Source organism: Thecamonas trahens (assembly GCF_000142905.1).
Source record: "Thecamonas trahens ATCC 50062 unplaced genomic scaffold supercont1.49, whole genome shotgun sequence".
Classification (NCBI taxonomy): Eukaryota; order Apusomonadida; family Apusomonadidae; genus Thecamonas; species Thecamonas trahens.
This window is the reverse complement of record NW_013657631.1, coordinates 5,360-23,009: the sequence shown is the minus strand read 5'-3', so window position 1 is coordinate 23,009 and position 17,650 is coordinate 5,360. Positions and strand designations below refer to the sequence as shown.

The following is a 17,650-nucleotide window of genomic DNA, read 5'->3' as shown; positions in this document are numbered from 1 at the left end:
GGGGGGGGGGCGGGGGCGTACTTGACGAGCTTCATGGTGTAGCGTGTGTAGAGAGCGTGGTGTGTAGAGAGTGGAGTGGGGGATGAGTAGGGTGAGTGAGAGTGGGGTGGGGTGGGGTGGGGTGGTGGTGGTGCTGGTTGTAGCCGTCAGTGGCTGTGTCCTGGAGGGGGGGAGGAAGAGCGGTGATGTGGGGCAATTGTGGCTTAGATGGCTGTGTGAGAGGGTTAGTCATGTTGCTTTGAGCTGGGCTGGTTGGGTTCTTCTTGTGGATGAGGGGATGAGGGGAAGGGGGGGGGAGGGGGGAGGGGGGGGATGAGGGCGAGGTCAGGGGGGAGGTCGGGAGAGGCCAGGGGGGGGAGGCAGGGATATGTTGCCATGAGTGTATGTTCTGCGATCGATCGCGGCATCCCTGGCGTTTTTGGTGGTTGTTCTCGCGGGAGATGTGGGGAGGGGGGTGGTTTACGATTAATGAACATTAATTAATTGAGGGTTGAAGGGAGGGCGGGCGGGCAGAGCGAGGGGGGAGGGGTAACCATTAATTCAACAAGACCATTGATTATCTCACCATTTTGCCGTTGGCGGCCGACGAACCAACGAACGGCCGACAGAGACAGACACGGGGACGGAGCAGGGAAGGGAGGAGACGGGCAGGGGTACGGGCAGCACCACGTCACGCACCCCTCTCACCCTCTCACCCTCCCCTTCCTCTCTTATACTCGACTTGGGTCATGGCAGGCGGAGGACGTGGACGGAATGCCCGTAGTGGGCCTCGTGGACGAGGAGGTGTGAGGCAAGGCAGTGCCGGCAGGGAAGGCGATGGCAGAGGTGGTGGTGGTGGTGGCGGCGGTGGCAGTGGTGGACAAGGCGGCGGAAATGGTGCGGTGGAAAAGCATAGAGTGGTTGGTCGGACAAAGTCATTGTGGCAGGAACGGAATGCGGCAGGAGGTCATGCAGAGGCAAAGCCGTTGCCGTTGTCGGCAGCAGTGCTGAGGTCGACACGGGCAGAGGCGAGGAAGAGTCGTCAGAGTCCGGCTGCTGATCGCCATCGTCATTCTCGTCATCCGCATCATGGTCATGTCGATGATGATGGTTATGGCTATGACGGTGGCTATGACGGTGGCTACGACGGTGGCTACGACGGCTACGACGGCTACCATGGGCGTGGTGGACGAGACGGTTACGGCGGAGAGTACTCGGATGAGTTTTGGGACGAAGACTCGTACGATGCCGCGCTCGATGAGGAGCTGCTGGACGAGCTCGGGGCAGAGGGCACGTTCTACGGTGGCGGAAAGGCGCGGCCGTTTGTCCGTCGCCGCTCGCCAGACGTCATCCGCGTTGTCATCCGTCGGTCGCGCTCGCGCTCGCCGCATCGTCGCTCGGGGTCGCTGTTGAGCAAGAGCTACCGTGACAAGGCCGACGAGGCCGACGAGAGCAAGTCGGCGGAGTCATCGTCGTCGTCAGACTCGACTGAGGACGAGACCGAGACCGAGTCGTCCGAGGCGGCAGCGGATCCGGCGGGAGTGTGGCCGGCGACCGAGTCCGAGTCGGACGGGGAGGATGAGGATCCGGCGGCGGCGGCGGCAGCAGCAGCGGCGGCCGAGGCGGCGGCTTGGGCGGCGGCACGCGAGGCCAAGCGCGCAGAGCGCGAGGCCCGGCGCGGGCGGAACGTCGCCGGGCGGAAGCGCGGGAGAGAGAAGGGCGGCGGCGAGCGGCAGCAGCTCGACTTGGTCTCGACTGCGCCGTCGCCGACGCTTGATGCCGACCTCGCCGCGGCCCGGGCCCGACAGGCGGAGCTCCTTGCCGCCATTGCCGACAATGCGGCGCGCAGCCGCGCGAGCGCGCTCGCCGACGCGCAGGCGGCGCTCAAGACGGCGCTCGCCAACGAGGCCGCTGTTGTTGCCGCGCATGGTGAGCGGTCACGCAAGAGTCGCGACGCGGGCAAGGCGACCAAGGCCGCGCGTGCGGCGGTGCAGGCGCTTGAGGACGAGGAGCAGCTTGCATGCGAGCTGCAGGCGGCGTCGGCAAGCCGCGCGGCGGCGCTCGACGGCTTTCGCGACGAGGCCGGGGCTGTGACCAGGGCTCTCCGCGAGGCTTACGCGGCGGTGAGTGAGGCCTGCAGCGCCCAGACTCGGGCCGGCAAGGCTCGAACTGAGGTTGCAAGCTTGCAGCGCAAGATGGAGAGCTGGAACGCGCGCGGCGACGCGCTGGTCAAGGCCAACATCAAGGACTCACCCAAGCTCCGCCGGGCGTGGCTCATCACCCAGGACGAAAAGGTTCGCCTCAGCGAGATGGAGACGGTGCTCGAGCAGCTCCGCGGCCTCGCAGTCTTGCAGGAGCGCAGCCTCGACTGCGTCATCCGGTCGGTCGTCTCGACCTCGGTCTCGCTCGAGACGCAGCGGACTGCGCCGGCGACCTCACGCGACGCGCGGCTCTCGGCGGTTCAGGGCATGAGCGACACCATCGACGAATCGATTGTTGATTGGGCCGGCACGCTCCGCGAGGGGCTCGCCATAACCGAGTCCAGTCTCGCCAAGCAGGTTTTGTCAGGCGACCCGGAGCTCGCGGCCACCGTAGCAGCGTCGGGCGCATCGTCGGCCGCCGCCGAAGCTGCCGTGGCCCAGCTCGCGCGGATGGAGGCCAAGACGCGCAACCCCAACGCGGGCCTCCCGGCCCTCATGCTCGATGCGCTCAACCCAGACCACCTTGATATCATCAACGCCGCTCGCGACAAAAGTACGACAACCCGTTGTTGGCCGATGTGTAAAGACCGCTCCACAACCTGGCCCCGCAGCCATCGCCGGCCGGCCCCCGGTCCGGCCCGGCTGGCCCAGTGATCCCGCCACGTCAGCCGGCTCCACCACATCGATGAGGACAGAGATTGCCAGAGTCGGGCTATTTGCTCACGCCGCTCTCATAGAGAGTTGTGCGTGGGCTCTGTGAAGCGTTTCGCGTGTGTGTGTGTGTGTGTGTGTGTGTGTGGGACTTTGTCTTGTGTCATGGCTGTGCATGTGGAGACTGCCGGGGAGGCTGGGGAAGCGGTGGCTGGCGACGGGCTGGCGATTGGGGAGGCGATTGAGGGTGCGGAGGCGGGGGCTGATGCTGGTGGAAGAGTCCTCGTCGCCGGGCGCAAGTGGTGTCTGGCAGGACCGCGGCGCGGTGTGTTTGGCGGCATCGAGTGCGAGTTCTCTGTTCATCGCATGCCGAGAGCGATGACCATGTCGCTGGTGAGCGTGTTCCCAGAGTGGGTGAAGCCATGCCACGGTCGGGCTGCTGTGGCCGAAACTAACGCCGTTGTGGTGCCGATCTCTCAATATGCCGCAGCCGATCTTGCTGATTGGTCAGCCATTGCGGCCGGCGAGAAGGATGTGCTGCTGGAGAACTTTGTGGCGCTAGCAGAGGCTGTCGAGGCCGCGCTGGCCGCCAGAGCGCGAGCTGCAGGCGCGCCGCCGTACGTCTTTGACTTTACCGACCCCGCGTCGGGCATTCCACAGCGATCGCAGCCCGGGCCGTCGACGTATGCGGACGTGACGCACACGCTGACACTCCTCCGCTACCCGACGGTCATCTCTGGACCGTGCACCATGCTGTCACACCCCGAATGGGGCACCGCGGTGTATCCAACGACCATGTTCTCGACCGCCTCGCCGTCGCTCGTAACCGGCGCGCTCGACGACGTCTTTGGCAGCGGCAGCAGTCTGTGACGCCTCACAGCGTCGACGCGCCGGACGACATCGGGCCAAAGTGGGCAGGGAGCTCGGCGTCAAACGGGCCGGCAAAGTTGAACTCGACCTCGACCGCGTCCGGATCGAGCGCCGCGTAGAACGAGACAGCCGGCACCAGCGAGTACCCCGCAGTCTCGATCCTGAGCCGCGGGAGGACTGAATCGTCGGCCAGGAGCGAGAAGAGCGACTCGCCGTTCTTGTAAAAGTGGATCTGTCGCTCACCTTGGTCGAGGCCGACGCCGATGACGTCGGCCTCGCGGAAGCCAACGCCCACAAAGTGCGACGTTCCGCCGGCGTGGATGTAACCGTCCGACTGCCAGACAAAGCCGTACGGCTCTGACGCGAGTGCGTCTTCGCCGGCGGCGACGTGCTCGTTGTTGAGCGCCACAAACGTCGGCTCGGGCGTGATGCCTGGCACCACATCCTCCACCACTGACCGCGGCACGTCGAGGCCGAGCGCCACCGTGCCCAGCGCCGGGTCGTGCGGCGCGGCGAGGACTGTGGCCTCAAAGTAGCACGCGCCGTACTGGGACTCGGTCCGTGGCGCAGTCGCGGCGTGCACAAGCACGTACAGCAGCGGCTGGCGCGGCTTGGCCACCAGGCCGTTCACGTGCGCGGCGGCAGAGCAGACGCCGCGCTTGAGGGTCAAGGTCGGGTTTGAGCGCTGTCGCTTCTCCAGCTCGTGGCCGATGAGCTCCAGCCACGGGCCGTACTCGTTGGCGGTCCGCGAGCCCGCGGCCTCGGCCTGAATCTTCTTGAGCTTGAGCAGCGGAATGCTTGCAAGCTCTTGCGCGATCCGGAGCACGCGGTACTTGAACTCGCGGAGCAGGAGTGCCACGTCGAGAGTGGTCCGCTTGGTGTACCGTTTGGCAACCGCAATTGCCCGGCCCGCGCCCGTCACCACGTCGCGATGGTGATGCGCAAGGCCAGGCACCGAGTTCCAGGCGTCGTCGACGTCGGCGACCGCAAGCGTGCCCAGTAGCGCGTCGTCTTCCAGCGCGGCCAGGATCTTGCATCGGGTGTCGTCGCGGAGGTGCGGCGAGGCGAGCTCGGGCGCGTGTGCATACTTGCGCCAGTTGGCCGCCATCACTGTGACGCAGTCGAGCTTGAGCTCTTCGGCGCGGAGATGTTCGGCGAGGAGGGTGAGCGGGAGCAGGCTCGACGGGTCAAAGATGCGGTCGGTTGCCGACCGGACCTCGTCGACTCGCTTCTCGAGCTTGGCAAACTGGGCGTGCGCGAGCTCGTCAGCAACCTTGAGGCACTGCTCGCGCTGCGCCTCGTGAAAGGCGTCGATTTCGGCGAGCACGGCCTCGTACTTGAAGGTCAGCTTGGAGAGCTCGAGACGAACGTGCGCCTCGTGCTGGACACGCAGCGCCCGGACATCGGCCTCAAACTGGGCGTCCATCACCGCTCGGACACGCTTCTCTTCGCGAGCCCGCAGCTTGAGGATCTCTGCGCGACGAAAGTCGCGCGCGGCCTCATGCTCAGACCGCAGATCGCTCTTGAGGCCGTTAAACTCGGCGGCAATGTCTTCCAGCTCGCTCGTCAGCGCCTTCTCCTCCTTCAGAATCCGCGGGTTTTCCGCCCACAGCACAAACCGTGCAAAGGTCTGCGGCGCAAACATGTCAAAAGAGTCGGCGTCATCATACACGACGCCGCGGTCCGAGAACTGCAGTTGCGGCACATGCATCTCCGGGCTCGGCACAAAGCCGTCGACCACGTCGGCGATGACCGGCGATGCGTCTGCCAGAGACTGCCGCTTCACCAGCATCGTTTTAGCGGCCGGCCGCGGCAGGCAAGCCCGATTTGGACCCGAGCCACGTTCTGCGGATCGCCGCCGCTCCCGCCGCTGCCTCGACCCCGACCGCCGTCGCCGCCGTCGCCATCGTCGTCATCACTCCCGGAGATCAAGCCGTCGCCTGCAGCCCTGCTCGAGCCAGTCTCGCCGTTGCTGCCTCTGGGCGAAATGCCAAGTGCGCTGCGAGTCAGTTCGAGATCCTTCTTGATGAGCCTGTACCTCGCCGACGGAGGCTTGCCAGGCGCCGGCAGTTTGAGCTCGATGAGACGGCGAGTAACGTGAAAGGGAAGCGGAAGTGTGCGCGGATATAGATGAGGGAACTCCTTGTGATGCTCGACGTAGTCGTTGACAAAGGCTGGCCATGATTGCCTCGTCGGGCCACCATCGCCTCCCGAGCAGTCGAGCTCACGGACGAGCAGAACGTCCTCATTGTACGTGTACTCGACGTCGTCGAGTGTGGGTCGGGCGTCTCCATGGATGAATCGACTTGCCCAATGCTGTCTCCGTCGCATGTCTGATGCCATCATCCTGTGTGGGAGGTGGAGGGGTGTGTGGTGTGCGAGGTGTGTGAGGTGTGTGTCTGCGTGTGTGTGTGGAGGAGGGCGGGAAGCGGTTGGTTGTGGTTATCGTTGGTGATTGATGATTGTGGTTATCGTTGGTTATCGTTGGTGATTGTTGGTTGTGGTTATCGTTGGTGATTGATGATTGTGGTTATCGTTGGTTATTGATGATTGTGGTCATCGTTGGTTATTGATGATTGTGGTCATCGTTGGTGATTGTTGGTGATTGATGATTGTGGTTATCGTTGGTTATTGATGATTGTGGTCATCGTTGGTTATCGATGATTGTGGTCATCGTTGGTGATTGTTGGTGATTGATGATTGTGGTTATCGTTGGTTATTGATGATTGTGGTCATCGTTGGTTATCGATGGTGATTGATGATTGTGGTTATCGTTGGTGATTGTTGGTGATTGATGATTGTGGTTATCGTTGGTGATTGTTGGTGATTGATGATTGTGGTTACCGTTGGTTATCGTTGGTGATTGTTGGTTGTGGTTATCGTTGGTGATTGATGATTGTGGTTATCGTTGGTAATCGTTGGTGATTGTCGGTAATCGTTGGTCATCGTTGTAGTCATTGGTTATCGTTGGAGAACAATGATTCGTCGTTCGGTGGCAATGATCAGAGCCAGCCAGATCGGCTTATGCCGACCCTTCTCCATCATCTTCTTGTTCCGTCATCGGATGCGCTGAGCAGGTTGGCTGCAGCGGTTGGCAGATAGCTCGAGACCGTCGGGTGGCTTTGGCTTCGCCCACACGACTCAGCTCGACTCCGCACCCCACCACGGCCATGGCCGAGCTGGACGACATAGAGGACTCCATGGGCACTGGTGGCGGCGGCCTGTACACCTCGTCGTACGAAGACAACGAGCGCTCGTTTAGGAGCGGCTCAGAAAGTGCGCATTCGCGCGGACGCGGTGAAGCGTTCCTGGTACGTGCTGTGTGCGGGGCAGGAGGGCGAGAGGGTGCTGTTCGGCTGCCAGGATGGGTGATGGGTGGGGGGTGGGGGTGAGGGTGCTGCAAATTTTTATTCACTCATCATGCCGGATGATGGGGCGGGAGGCTCGCAGATCACAGGCATTCAGAGCAGGAGACGGCCGAGCTCGCGGGTGCAGGTGGGTGAGACGGTTGTGCAGCGGAAAGAGTCGGGTTTTCTCGAGTCTGGAGTGGTCCAGCACAGGCGGTGCTGCGGCGGACAGCGGTCGCTGCGGTGGCTGGCGTGCGCGTTGACGCTCGGGCGACCGGGACCTTGGGGCGTGCGGTGCACATGCTCGATGGTGACATACGGCATGATATTTGTACTCCTTGCCATGCCTGTCCTCGGCACGGTGGCGTACGTCCGCTGGTCGGGTGGGGCGTTTCTGGGCGCCTTTTCCATCTTTGCCATTCCGCCGCTCGTGTACATCCACATGGTGTGGTACGCGCGGGCTGGCCATCTGGCGAAGCTCTTCGACGAGGTTGTGCTGTACGGCCCGCGGTACTCGCGCCAGGCCGAGCGGGTGGTCCGCCGGCACTTGGCCGGGATGGCGGTGGCCGTGCCGGTGGCGGCGGTCATCATGAGCGTCATGTTCTTTGCCTCCAACCCGCTCGAGCGGGTGGCCAATCGGTCGCCGCTGGCCATCCTCGGCATGGCCGCCGTCCCGTTCTTCATCGTCTCCATCTGGGTCCTCGCCATTCCCATTGTCTTTGCCGGCTCGTTCTCGATGACGTGGGCGTTGATGCGCATCATCATCGAGCGGTACGCGTCGACCATCGAGGGCCACCGGCGGTCGGTCAACGACGCGCTCACCATGCACATCACTCTGCTCGAGAAAATCGACGAGCACATTGCACACTGGCGCGCAGGCTACACCGCAACGACCGTCCTCTCGGTCTCGGGCATCTTCCTCATCTTCTGGTCCATCACCAACTCGGACTCGTTCATCTCTTCCGAGATGATCCCCTTTGCGCTCTGGCTCCTTGTCCTCGCGTGCGCGCTGCAGTTCTACTTTTTCCACGTCGTCTCGCGCATGTCGCGCGCTTGTCGCGGCCTCCGCGACGTCCTTCTCAAGTACGAAATGGCGCTACCGTCCGACTCTGTCGAGCGGCTGCTCGTTGCCATCCACTCGACCACCCACCGCGCCCGGTTCGTCATCTTTGGCTTTACTGGCAACATCGTCGTCGACGCCGTCCTCGGCATCCTCTTTGCTGGCACCCTCCTGCTTCTCGACTCGCTCGTCGGCTGAGCGAGCGAGCGCACACGGCGCTCACCCGCGGCCCTTACGAGCTGCCCTGTCCCAGATCCTTGAGCGAAGCTGTTGCCGAGCCGCGCGCCAGCGGCTGCGGCTGCGACGCGTCCGGCCGCCACCCGACCAGATTGAGGACGTCAAAGGTGGCGCGGACGCCGCCAGCCTCGGCGTCATAGAACAGCTCGTTGTAAATCGCCGCCGCCGCCATCAGCACGTCCTTGGACACGTACCCGCGCGACGAGAGCACCGCGTTGTTCTCGCCCATCAGCTGCAGGTCGTCCATGAGCTTGAACGCGTCGGCGTAGTGAACAGTCACCGTGTCGACGTCAACCATGACGAGCGAGTAGCCGGCGGCCGTCAGCAGGTTGCCGACGGCATGCGACTCGGCGAGCGGCGAGACATGCGGCGAGATGCCGCCGTCGCGCTCGGTCTCCGCAAGCTGCAGCGCAATGCGCAGCTCCCGCAGCGTCTCGCCGCCGTACATCGTGCCCAAGAACAGACCGTCAGGCTTGAGCAAGTGCAGGATCTGGCTCAGCACGCCCGGCAAGTCGTTCATCCAGTGCAGTGCAAGGTTCGAGACTACCGCATCAAACGGTGCGTGGCGACCCAGCGTTGACGCGATGGCGTCCTCGGCCTCAGGCAGGACCACGTGCTCAATGCGCGGATGCAGCGAGTTGATGAACGAGAGTCGATCCGAGCTATCCTTCGGAAGCTCCCGACCGAGCGCCAGCATCAGATCTCTGCCCATCAGCGCCTGAGCCGAGTCTGCAGCAATGACCTGATTGACGTCCTTGCGGGCGGCGAGGCGGAGCGAGAGCGCCCCACCAGCCGATCCAAGGTCCAGCACGGTGGGGAAGTCCCTCAGAACATCATCCATGCGATCATCAATGACAGCCGCAAGCTCCCGCTTGAGAAAGTCAGCATCCACCGCATGAGAGGCACCAAACTCGCCGCATCCGCCCGTCCGCTCCCTCTGAGCCGCCTTGGCCGACTTTGAGAAGACCACAAGCGGCGCCGCCGCGCCCTGTCTCGCCCCACTTCCAGCAAGTACTCCTGCGCTACTGCTCAGCATCCGTCGTAGGCTCCCTGTGAACATGGTCGTCTCGCCTTGGAGTCACGTGCGCCGTGAGTGGAGGTGCCCGTCAGAGTGCAGAGGCCTCTGTTTGAGTCGTGTCGCGCTCGCATTGGCCGTGTCGCGACTGACCGATGCGGGATTGGCCGATTGGCGGTGGCGGGTGGGTGGGAGAGGGGGGGGATGGGTACGGCGGGGTCGGCGGAGAGGGATTGGTGGGGCGGGATGGGAGGGACGAGATCAGATCGACGGGAGGGGATGGGAGGGACGGGATCGACGGGAGAGGATGGGCGGGACGGGATCGGTGCTAGAAGGGGCCGGACTCGGGGCTGAATCAAGCTGGTTGTTGTTCATCCACGCTGTTGCCGAGGCTGTCATGGGTCGATCGGCCAGCGGTGGGTGATCAGTCTCTGCAAAAGCCAAAGTCAGCCAGGCCGTGCACCGTGTCAACTCGGTCGAGTCAACATCAAAATCGAGTGACGCCCGTCTCTGTGCCATACTCCGGCGAGATTGATCATTGCTCCCGCTTGCTGGTGGTCCATCGACCGTGTGCACGCTCACGCACGCCGACCGGCGCGACCTGCATACGCAAGCTAACTTGTCGTCAGGTGCCTGACTGCGCAAGACTTCTGCGTTGGCGAGCCCACCTCTCGTTCACCTTTGCCCAACCACATAGCGAATTTCCATATGCTGTCGTATGCCACATCAGCTCGTCTGGTGTTCGTGGTCGTGGTCGTGTTTGCGGCGGCGTTTGCAGGCTCTGCGTGTACTGCCGGCGGTCGTCAAGGAGAGCCACTTTTGTCGGGCATTGGAGTTGGCCAGGGTTTTTCAGACGTGTCGTCGCCGGTGCCGGTGACCAACGGGACACAGACGAGCGTGATGCTTGCTCTGCCGGCGGGATATCAACAGTCGACGATGGTGTACACAGCGGGGTATGTGGGCAAGCCCAGACGTGGGCGGCCCGAGATCCACATTGCCATGATTGGCGGCATTGCCGTCATTGATGCCGGCTCGCTCGAGCTGATCACCGTGGTCAACAACTCGGCACTGGCCGAGGCGGCAAGAACTGTTCCCCAGGTTGCATACATGAAGAACGCAGCGTTTGTGGCGGCGACCGCTGACGCTTCGGTCCCGCTGTGGTTCGTCGACTGCGACAAGTACGGCGCTCTGGTCTTTGACGCCACCACCATCTCGGCCGGCCGCCCCGTGCTCGTCGACGAGCACGCCAATCTCTCACCATCATACGCCGGCCCGCTGGCAGGGGGCCGACAGGTCCTGCAGATGGGAATGACAGCATCGGCGTATCCGGACTCGACCACCACGTTCAACTACGCTGTCGTCTACTCGCCAGATGCCAAGCCGCTCGCCGACGGCGCACACTTTCGGGCCTACGGCTCGCCCAAGGACACCCGCTCGGTGGCCGGCCTCGGCCCATCCGCTACCAGCGCCATCTTCTACTCGCTGCCATGGACTTATCCTCAGACTGGAGTCAAGACCTCGTTCAAGTACGCGCTCCCGGCCAAATGCGGGGTCATCGATCCCAACACGCCGCTGCCGTGCGAGATGATCGAGGTCGAGCTCGATGGCAGCCAGTGTCCGGGCGTGGCGGCGGCGCTTGCCAAAGGCGTCAGCGCTGACGATCTTACCCTTGTTCTCACCGCCAACCACATCATCTCCGACAGCCTCATACTCCTCCACATCGCGTACCACGTGGGCGACGACCGGCGCCTCTGCTCGCTCACAGTCGACGCGACAGCAAGCTTTGCCGTCGTTGCGGCATCGGGCGCGCTCTACCCCGAGGGCGTATCGGGCGAGGCGTTCCCGGCCATGATCCCACGGCTCCATGGCGGTGTGACGACTGTGGGCCTCGCCGCAAACCACGTCGATGCTACGCAAGGCGTTGTCGTCGTCTCTGACTACGACAACTCGGGAAAGCTGGTAAGCGCGCGTGGACTGACCGTGGCCGGCCTCGAAAAGCCGGCCGGCCATCCCGAGCTGGCTGTGATGGCCGATGATGGCACGACCGCGTGGTTCATCACGCCGCCGTACCACTACTACGGCAAGACGCAGGTGATTAAGCTCGATCTCGAGCCCGGCTCCGCACTAGCCAAACCGGAAGTCTGGCTCGCCGACGAGCCGCTGCACCTTGTCAACGGCACGGCACACGCTGCGAGCCAGGAGAGCGGGACCGGGCAAGAGTACGCGTTTGATGTCACCGACCCGTTTGCGTCGCTAGTGGTCTCGGTTGTGCCGTCGTCGAGTGACGTCTCGCTCTCAACGACAGTGGCATCGCCGGCGTACGATGTGAAGCAGACGCTCGCCAAGGCATCGGATGGGACCAACACGCTCAGCGTGCCTGTGACGCAGCCGGACACGTTCGTCATTTCCGTCACATGCTGGGCCACATCAGCAACCTCGTGCAGGTACGAGGTGACCGCAACCACAGTGCCGCTTGCGACGTATGCGTCGGGCAAGTCACAGCCATTCCGCTGGAATGTGACGAGCGCGAGCGGCAAGTATGCGATCACGCCGTCGTTTGTGGGCAAGGGCGCATCAGGCGATGTGTTTGTGGTGGAGGAGAAGGAGACACTGCGGGCGTACATGCCGACGACCGACGGAGTAGTGCTGATGGGAGAGCAGTCGCTTGACGGTGTCCGGGTGTACGTCGACAACAGCAATGTCTACCGCGATGCCACCGAGTTCTATGTCCTCGCCGACGATGAGGCCGGCTACGTCGAGGCCCGCCGCATCGAGCTCGGCACACTTGCGGTGAAAGAGCATGTCCGGACGCCGTTTACTGTACGTGAAGCTCAGGACGCCGCTTTAGTCTCGCTGGGCTGGGACGGTGAGCTTGGCGTTGTGGCGGTCTTTGTCGGTGACCGCGCAGCCGTCATCGACGCGGCCACTGCCAAGGTTGTTCGCGAGTTCAACACCTCGCTCACCGACGTCGACCGCGGCGAGATCGGAACTGGCGTCTCCAACGCCGTCTTTGACTCGCTTGGCTTTGTTTACATCCATGCGTCGTCGCGGCTCTCGTCGGCTATGCACATCTTTAACGTGGCGACAGGCGCACAGGTCTTTGTGCGGACCGGTTACTTTGGCTACACCGATGGAGCCAAGGGCCCGTATCTGTTTAGCTTGGCTGGCGCGAGGACGATGGCGTGCCTTCAGAGCGGCGACTGCGTGGCAGGCGCCGAAGCCTACTCGGTCGGCTCGGTCGGCGGCGGGCAGATTCCTCGGTTCCACACGATGACGTCGGGCATTGACGCTGCCGTTTCCCGCCAAGGCTCCAGCATTGCGGCGTACGAGGTCCGGCCCGGAGCAGTGGGCGTCAACTTGCCGAGTTGGAAGTGGTTTGCGCCGTCGCAGGCCAACCTCAACGTCGACGCGCTCTTCACGGCTTCGCGCGGGTGGATCCAGGCACAAGACTCACCGATGATCTTTGCCTGCGACCTCGACAGTGGCGAGCTTGCGGCGACAGTCGGCTGGCCGTTCAGCTTTGTGGGCTATCAGCAGTTTTTCCTCCGTTTGGGCGGCATGCTCCCATCTGCGACCGACTTTGAGCGAGGCTACGCGTTGCTCGACACGTACACCGGGTTGTACATGCTGCAGCTGCCGTGACGAGCAGGCAGCGAGATCAGCGCGGGGTGAGTTTGACGCGGAGACCGTTGGCCGGGCGAAGAATAAGATCAGGGCGCGGGTAGGGGTCGTGGTGCGGGTCGGCGGCGAGGTGGTAGGCAGCAACGACAGCGGCGACCAGAGTGGTCACCTCACGCTCAGCAAACTTGCGTCCAATGCAGTTGCGCGAGCCGGCCGAGAACGGGATGTGTGCAAATGGCGATGAGAGCGGACTCTCAAACCGGGACGGGTCAAACCGCTCCGGATCGGGCCAGACGGTCGGGTTGTGATGCAGAGCATAGATGTTGAGCGAGACGTTGGAGCCGGAGGGGATGCGAAAGCCGTCCACGACGTGGTCCTCAGCCGTCTGCCTGGAGACAAACGGAACAGGCGGGTAGAGGCGGTGCGACTCGCAGATGACGTTGTGCAGGGCCCGGAAGCTGCCCAGCTCGCGCTCGCTCGGGATCCAGGGAGTGGCCGTCCCCGTCGCGGTATGGGTGGCAAACGACGGCGCGGCAGCCAGCTCGTTGAACACAGCATCGGCCCACTCGCGGTGGAGACTGAGAAGATGCAGTGTCCAGGCAATGGAGGCTGATGTGGTGTCGTGGCCCTCAAACATAAAGGTATCAACCTCTTCACGAATCTCGCGGTCGGTGAGGCCGGCGCCGTCCTCATCGCGGACGGCGAGGAGAAGATCGAGGAAGACGTGCGCATCATCGGGCGAGAGCGGATGGGCGGCGAGCATCGCCTTGCGAGAAGCGATGACCGAGTTGGTGAAGGTATGGAGCGTGCCGAGGACGGCATCGGTCTGCACCTTGAGCTTGGAGAACTTGTAGAGGAGACCGTTGAGGAAGCCCGGGGCGTACCACGGCGAAAGGATGCGCTGGAACATGAGGGTAGAGGCCTCGTGGACAGCAGCAAGATAGGGCGAGTCGGCAGCGTCCTGCACGTTGACCTTTTCGTTCATGGCGGCCTCGCAGATGATGTCGAGAGTGCAGCGCGAGATGAACGGGGCGAGGTCGAGGTAGGCGGCAGGCTCACCAGATCGGGCGTCTGCGAGCTTGCCGATGAGGATGGCGGCATTGCGGGCAACGACGTCGTGCGATTGCTTGAGAATGGAAAAATGAAAGGCATGGGTGAGGAGCTTGCGGCGCGCATGCCAGGCGGCACCTCTTGCCACCAGTAGCCCGTTGCCGAGCCATGGGCGGATGGTGTCGTAGACGGCGCCTTTAGAGACGGAGACGGACGAGCGGAGGACGACTGACATAGTGTCGGGATGGCAAAGGACGACGGCGGGACGCGGGCCATTCCACACACAGTACATGCGTGAATCACGAGCAACCCAATCTCTGACGAGATCAAGGATGTTCGACTGGCCATTGGTCTTTTTCTTCAGCCTGTACAGAGTGCCCACAACGGGTAGCGGTGTGGGGCCAGGCAGAGCGCGCATGGGTGAGATGACGAGGACGAGGCAGGGCCAGATGAGGACGTGCCAGACCACGTAGGCCGCGAGAAAGTACAGAAGGTACCAGGCAACTGTGGAGACTACCATGGTGAAGTGAGTCGGGAGCGGGCGGGTGGACGGGTGGGCGCGTGCGCGAAAGGGGGAGGGGGGGGGCGCGGGGGTGGGCGGGGGTGACCGACCCGATGGGGCTGTACAATTTGATGGATGATGGCGAGGTCTGAATGAGGAGGGCGAGGCGCATTGTCGGCGATGTTAGAGTTTTTGCTGCTGTATGCTTGGATGCTCTTGGGAGGGAACAGCGTGTTGGTTGCAAGAGGGCGATGACATGAAGAGTGGCCGCTGCGCGTGGCGATGCGGATGGCGGCGTGGTCGTGGTGGGTGGAATGGCACGATCGACAGCGAGGAGGCGGCGGGCAATGTCAACGTGGCCACAGCACGCGAGGCCTTGGTGATGGCATAGTTGTCTTTGGCGGTCGGATCGACATGAGTGCAGGCGACTCGTAGCAGTGGCGGCAATCCGGGAGATGGCTCTCTAGCTCGAAATCAACGAGGCTATGCTATCGATTCTGCGGTACGATGCTGGCAGGTGCTACACGGATGGGGACGAGGCCGCTGCGTAGCAAACCACAGGAAGCAGCCCCGTGGTGGCAGAGATATCGGAGAAGTTGTCCATCTGCCCGATGTTCGTGGCGGCAATGAGTCCAAGCACCAACTCGCACCGGCCGAGGGATGTGTGGGTGCACTGCCGATGTCGATGAGCTGCTTAGCTGCATCAGCCCTCGCGACTGTGGTTCTGCCGGCCGATCAGTGGACCGGATGCTCCAACAACGGCCTTGCTGTGAACGCCGGCAGCGTTGCTGTCAGCGGCGGCATCGACGAGACCTTCATCGATGGCGAGCGGCCGGATGAGGTTGACGACGAGTCCGCGACCTCTACACCCGCCGCGTCGTCTATGTCGTCGTCACATGGCTGTTGCCTACGGCCCGTACAACGGTGAGCAGACGAGTCTGGCGGCTACCCTCAGTGAGCTTGCTACTGCGCGATTGTCGCGGGGGCGGCCTCGTCGCCTCGCGGCGCGAGATGGAGGCAGTGTTGGAGGCTGGCGGGCCGATGGCGCTCAGCGGGTACACGCGGGTGATGGCCAAGGTCTTGCTGCCACATGTAATCTTCGCGCGCATCGACTGTGGGTCGCTGGAGGAGCTCCCTGCCGAGGCCTTTCTCGTGGGCGGCCGCACGATCGGTCGTTGCAGCGGGAGCAGAAGCGGGCTGGCCGGGCTCGGACGCCGCTGTTAGCTGAGCTCGGGCTCGGGCCTCGACCGCGTGTGGGCGCTGAGCATCGAGCTGGCGCTGGCGCGTGCGCTCGCCGAGGTCCACTCGATCACGGGTGGCGGGCACGACGTGGTGGTGGACCACAAAAGCGGACGAATGGTCATCAAGAGCAACCGGGGGACGACGGCGGTGGTGCCATCGGTGGCGTGCATGGCGCCGGAGCAGCTGCGCGGAGCCGATGAGGGTTTGAGGGCGACATGTTCACCTTTGGCACGCTCCTCTACGAGATGCTCATGCGGGCGCCGGCGTTTGATGGCAGCAATGCCATGGGGGGGCGGCCGTCAGGTCCTCACCAGCAACGCTGCTAGTGCGAGGGCGGGTGATTCGGACGCCGCTGTCTGTGGGCTCATCCGGCGGTGCTGGTCGGTCGATCCGCTGGTGAGGCCCATGGCGCAGGAGGCTGCGGATATGCTGGCGGCGGCGAGGATGCGGGCGTGGTGCTCGGGGGAGTAAAGGCGGTGGTGTTATGGGTGGCGGCGGAGGATGATGGGGGGCGGTTGGAGAATACGGTGAGGAGGCGGTTGGGGTCGGAGGGGTGGGGGATGGAGAGGCCGATGTGGTTGGCAATGGTGATGCGGATGGAGTTGTTGCGTGGGTGGGTGGAGGTGAAGCGGCGGGCGTGGAGCCAGAAGGAGGAGAGGTGGCGGGCGTGGAGGGTGTAGCCGGTGGGGAGGAGTGCCACTCGAACGTCTCGCCGGAGTATGGGCGGGAGACCAGGACGGGCAGCTGGCCATCCGCACTCGGCAGCGCAATCACACCCTCCGCATGGTTGGTGTGGCCCTCCAGCACCTCACAGGAGGCACTGTCTGCGGTGTACCGCATGGCGCCCGTCCCGTCGTCCACAGGATGCCACACCCGGATCGTCTTGTCTTCCGACCACGAGACCAGGACCGGCAGCTGGCCATCCGCACTCGGCAGCGCAATCACACCCAGCACACGGCTGATGTGTCCCTCCAGCACCTCACAGAAGGTCCTGTCCGCGGTGTACCGCATGGCGCCCGTCCCGTCGTCCGCAACATGCCACACCCGGATCGTCTTGTCGTCTGACCACGAGATCAGGACAGGCAGCTGGCCATCCGCACTCGGCAGCGCAATCACACCCAGCACACCGTCAGTGTGGCCCTCCAGCACCTCACAGGAGGCACCGTCCGCGGTGTACCGCATGGCGCCTGTCCCGTCGTCCGCAGCATGCCACACCCGGATCGTCCTGTCTCTCGACCACGAGACCAGGATAGGCAGCTGGCCATCCGCACTCGGCAGCGCAATCACACCCCGCACAAGGCTGGTGTGGCCCTTCAGCACCTCGCAGGAGGCACTTTCCGCGGTGTACCGCATGGCGCCCGTCCCGTCGTCCGCAGCATGCCACACCCGGATCGTGTTGTCCCACGACCACGAGACCAGGACGGGCAGCTGGCCATCCGCACATGTCAGCGCAATCACACCCTTCACATACTTGGTGTGGCCCTCCAGCACCTCACAGGAGGCACTGTCCACGGTGTACCGCATGGCGCCCGTCCCGTCGTCCGCAGCATGCCACACCCTGATCGTGTCGTCCCACGACCACGAGACCAGGACAGGCAGCTGGCCATCCGCACTCGGCAGCGCAATCACACCCCGCACATCGTTGGTGTGGCCCTTCAGCACCTCACAGGAGGCACTGTCCACGGTGTACCGCATGGCGCCCGTCCCGTCGTCCGCAACATGCCACACCCGGATCGTCTTGTCGTCTGACCACGAGATCAGGACAGGCAGCTGGGCCATCCGCACTCGGCAGCGCAATCACACCCAGCACACCGGCTGATGTGTCCCTCCAGCACCTCACAGGAGGCACTGTCCGCGGTGTACCGCATGGCGCCC

The 17,650-nt window shown here is 63.6% G+C and overlaps 7 protein-coding genes across 7 annotated transcripts in view; 3 read left to right on the top strand and 4 right to left on the bottom strand.

The window, feature by feature from the left end:
- Positions 1–1,155: 1,155 nt before the first annotated feature.
- Positions 1,156–3,701, top strand: AMSG_08846 (uncharacterized protein; the record flags this gene model as incomplete). The annotated part of the gene is made up of 3 exons (XM_013898939.1): positions 1,156–1,176; positions 1,203–2,733; positions 3,112–3,701. 3 exons carry the CDS (start codon positions 1,156–1,158, stop codon positions 3,699–3,701), a joined length of 2,142 nt encoding a protein of 713 aa, XP_013754393.1.
- On the bottom strand, positions 3,446–6,085 carry AMSG_08845 (uncharacterized protein). Its single transcript, XM_013898938.1, has 2 exons — positions 5,535–6,085; positions 3,446–5,475 (listed from the first exon to the last, which is right to left on the bottom strand). The coding sequence occupies exons 1-2, from the start codon at positions 6,045–6,047 to the stop codon at positions 3,706–3,708; spliced, it is 2,283 nt and encodes a 760-aa protein (XP_013754392.1). The 5' UTR covers positions 6,048–6,085; the 3' UTR covers positions 3,446–3,705.
- Positions 6,086–6,845: 760 nt separating this feature from the next.
- On the top strand, positions 6,846–8,516 carry AMSG_08844 (uncharacterized protein). The gene is made up of 2 exons (XM_013898937.1): positions 6,846–7,012; positions 7,152–8,516. The coding sequence occupies exons 1-2, from the start codon at positions 6,872–6,874 to the stop codon at positions 8,304–8,306; spliced, it is 1,296 nt and encodes a 431-aa protein (XP_013754391.1). The 5' UTR covers positions 6,846–6,871; the 3' UTR covers positions 8,307–8,516.
- Positions 8,341–9,405, bottom strand: AMSG_08843 (uncharacterized protein; the record flags this gene model as incomplete). Its single annotated transcript, XM_013898936.1, has 2 exons — positions 8,341–9,333; positions 9,361–9,405. The coding sequence occupies 2 exons, from the start codon at positions 9,403–9,405 to the stop codon at positions 8,341–8,343; spliced, it is 1,038 nt and encodes a 345-aa protein (XP_013754390.1).
- An 891-nt stretch (positions 9,406–10,296) lies between these two features.
- Positions 10,297–12,944, top strand: AMSG_08842 (uncharacterized protein; the record flags this gene model as incomplete). Its single annotated transcript, XM_013898935.1, has 2 exons — positions 10,297–12,841; positions 12,898–12,944. 2 exons carry the CDS (start codon positions 10,297–10,299, stop codon positions 12,942–12,944), a joined length of 2,592 nt encoding a protein of 863 aa, XP_013754389.1.
- Positions 12,945–13,018: 74 nt separating this feature from the next.
- AMSG_08841 (uncharacterized protein) lies at positions 13,019–14,551 on the bottom strand (the record flags this gene model as incomplete). Its single annotated transcript, XM_013898934.1, has 1 exon — positions 13,019–14,551. The coding sequence occupies one exon, from the start codon at positions 14,549–14,551 to the stop codon at positions 13,019–13,021; it is 1,533 nt and encodes a 510-aa protein (XP_013754388.1).
- Positions 14,552–15,236: 685 nt separating this feature from the next.
- AMSG_08839 (uncharacterized protein) overlaps positions 15,237–17,650 on the bottom strand; it is a gene marked incomplete at both ends in the record, with an annotated part of 3,879 nt that continues 1,465 nt past the window's right edge. Inside the window, 2 exons of the mRNA XM_013898933.1 lie at positions 15,237–15,396; positions 16,476–17,559. Coding sequence (XP_013754387.1) covers positions 15,237–15,396; positions 16,476–17,559 — 1,244 coding nt within the window. The remainder of the gene's footprint in view (positions 15,397–16,475; positions 17,560–17,650) is intronic.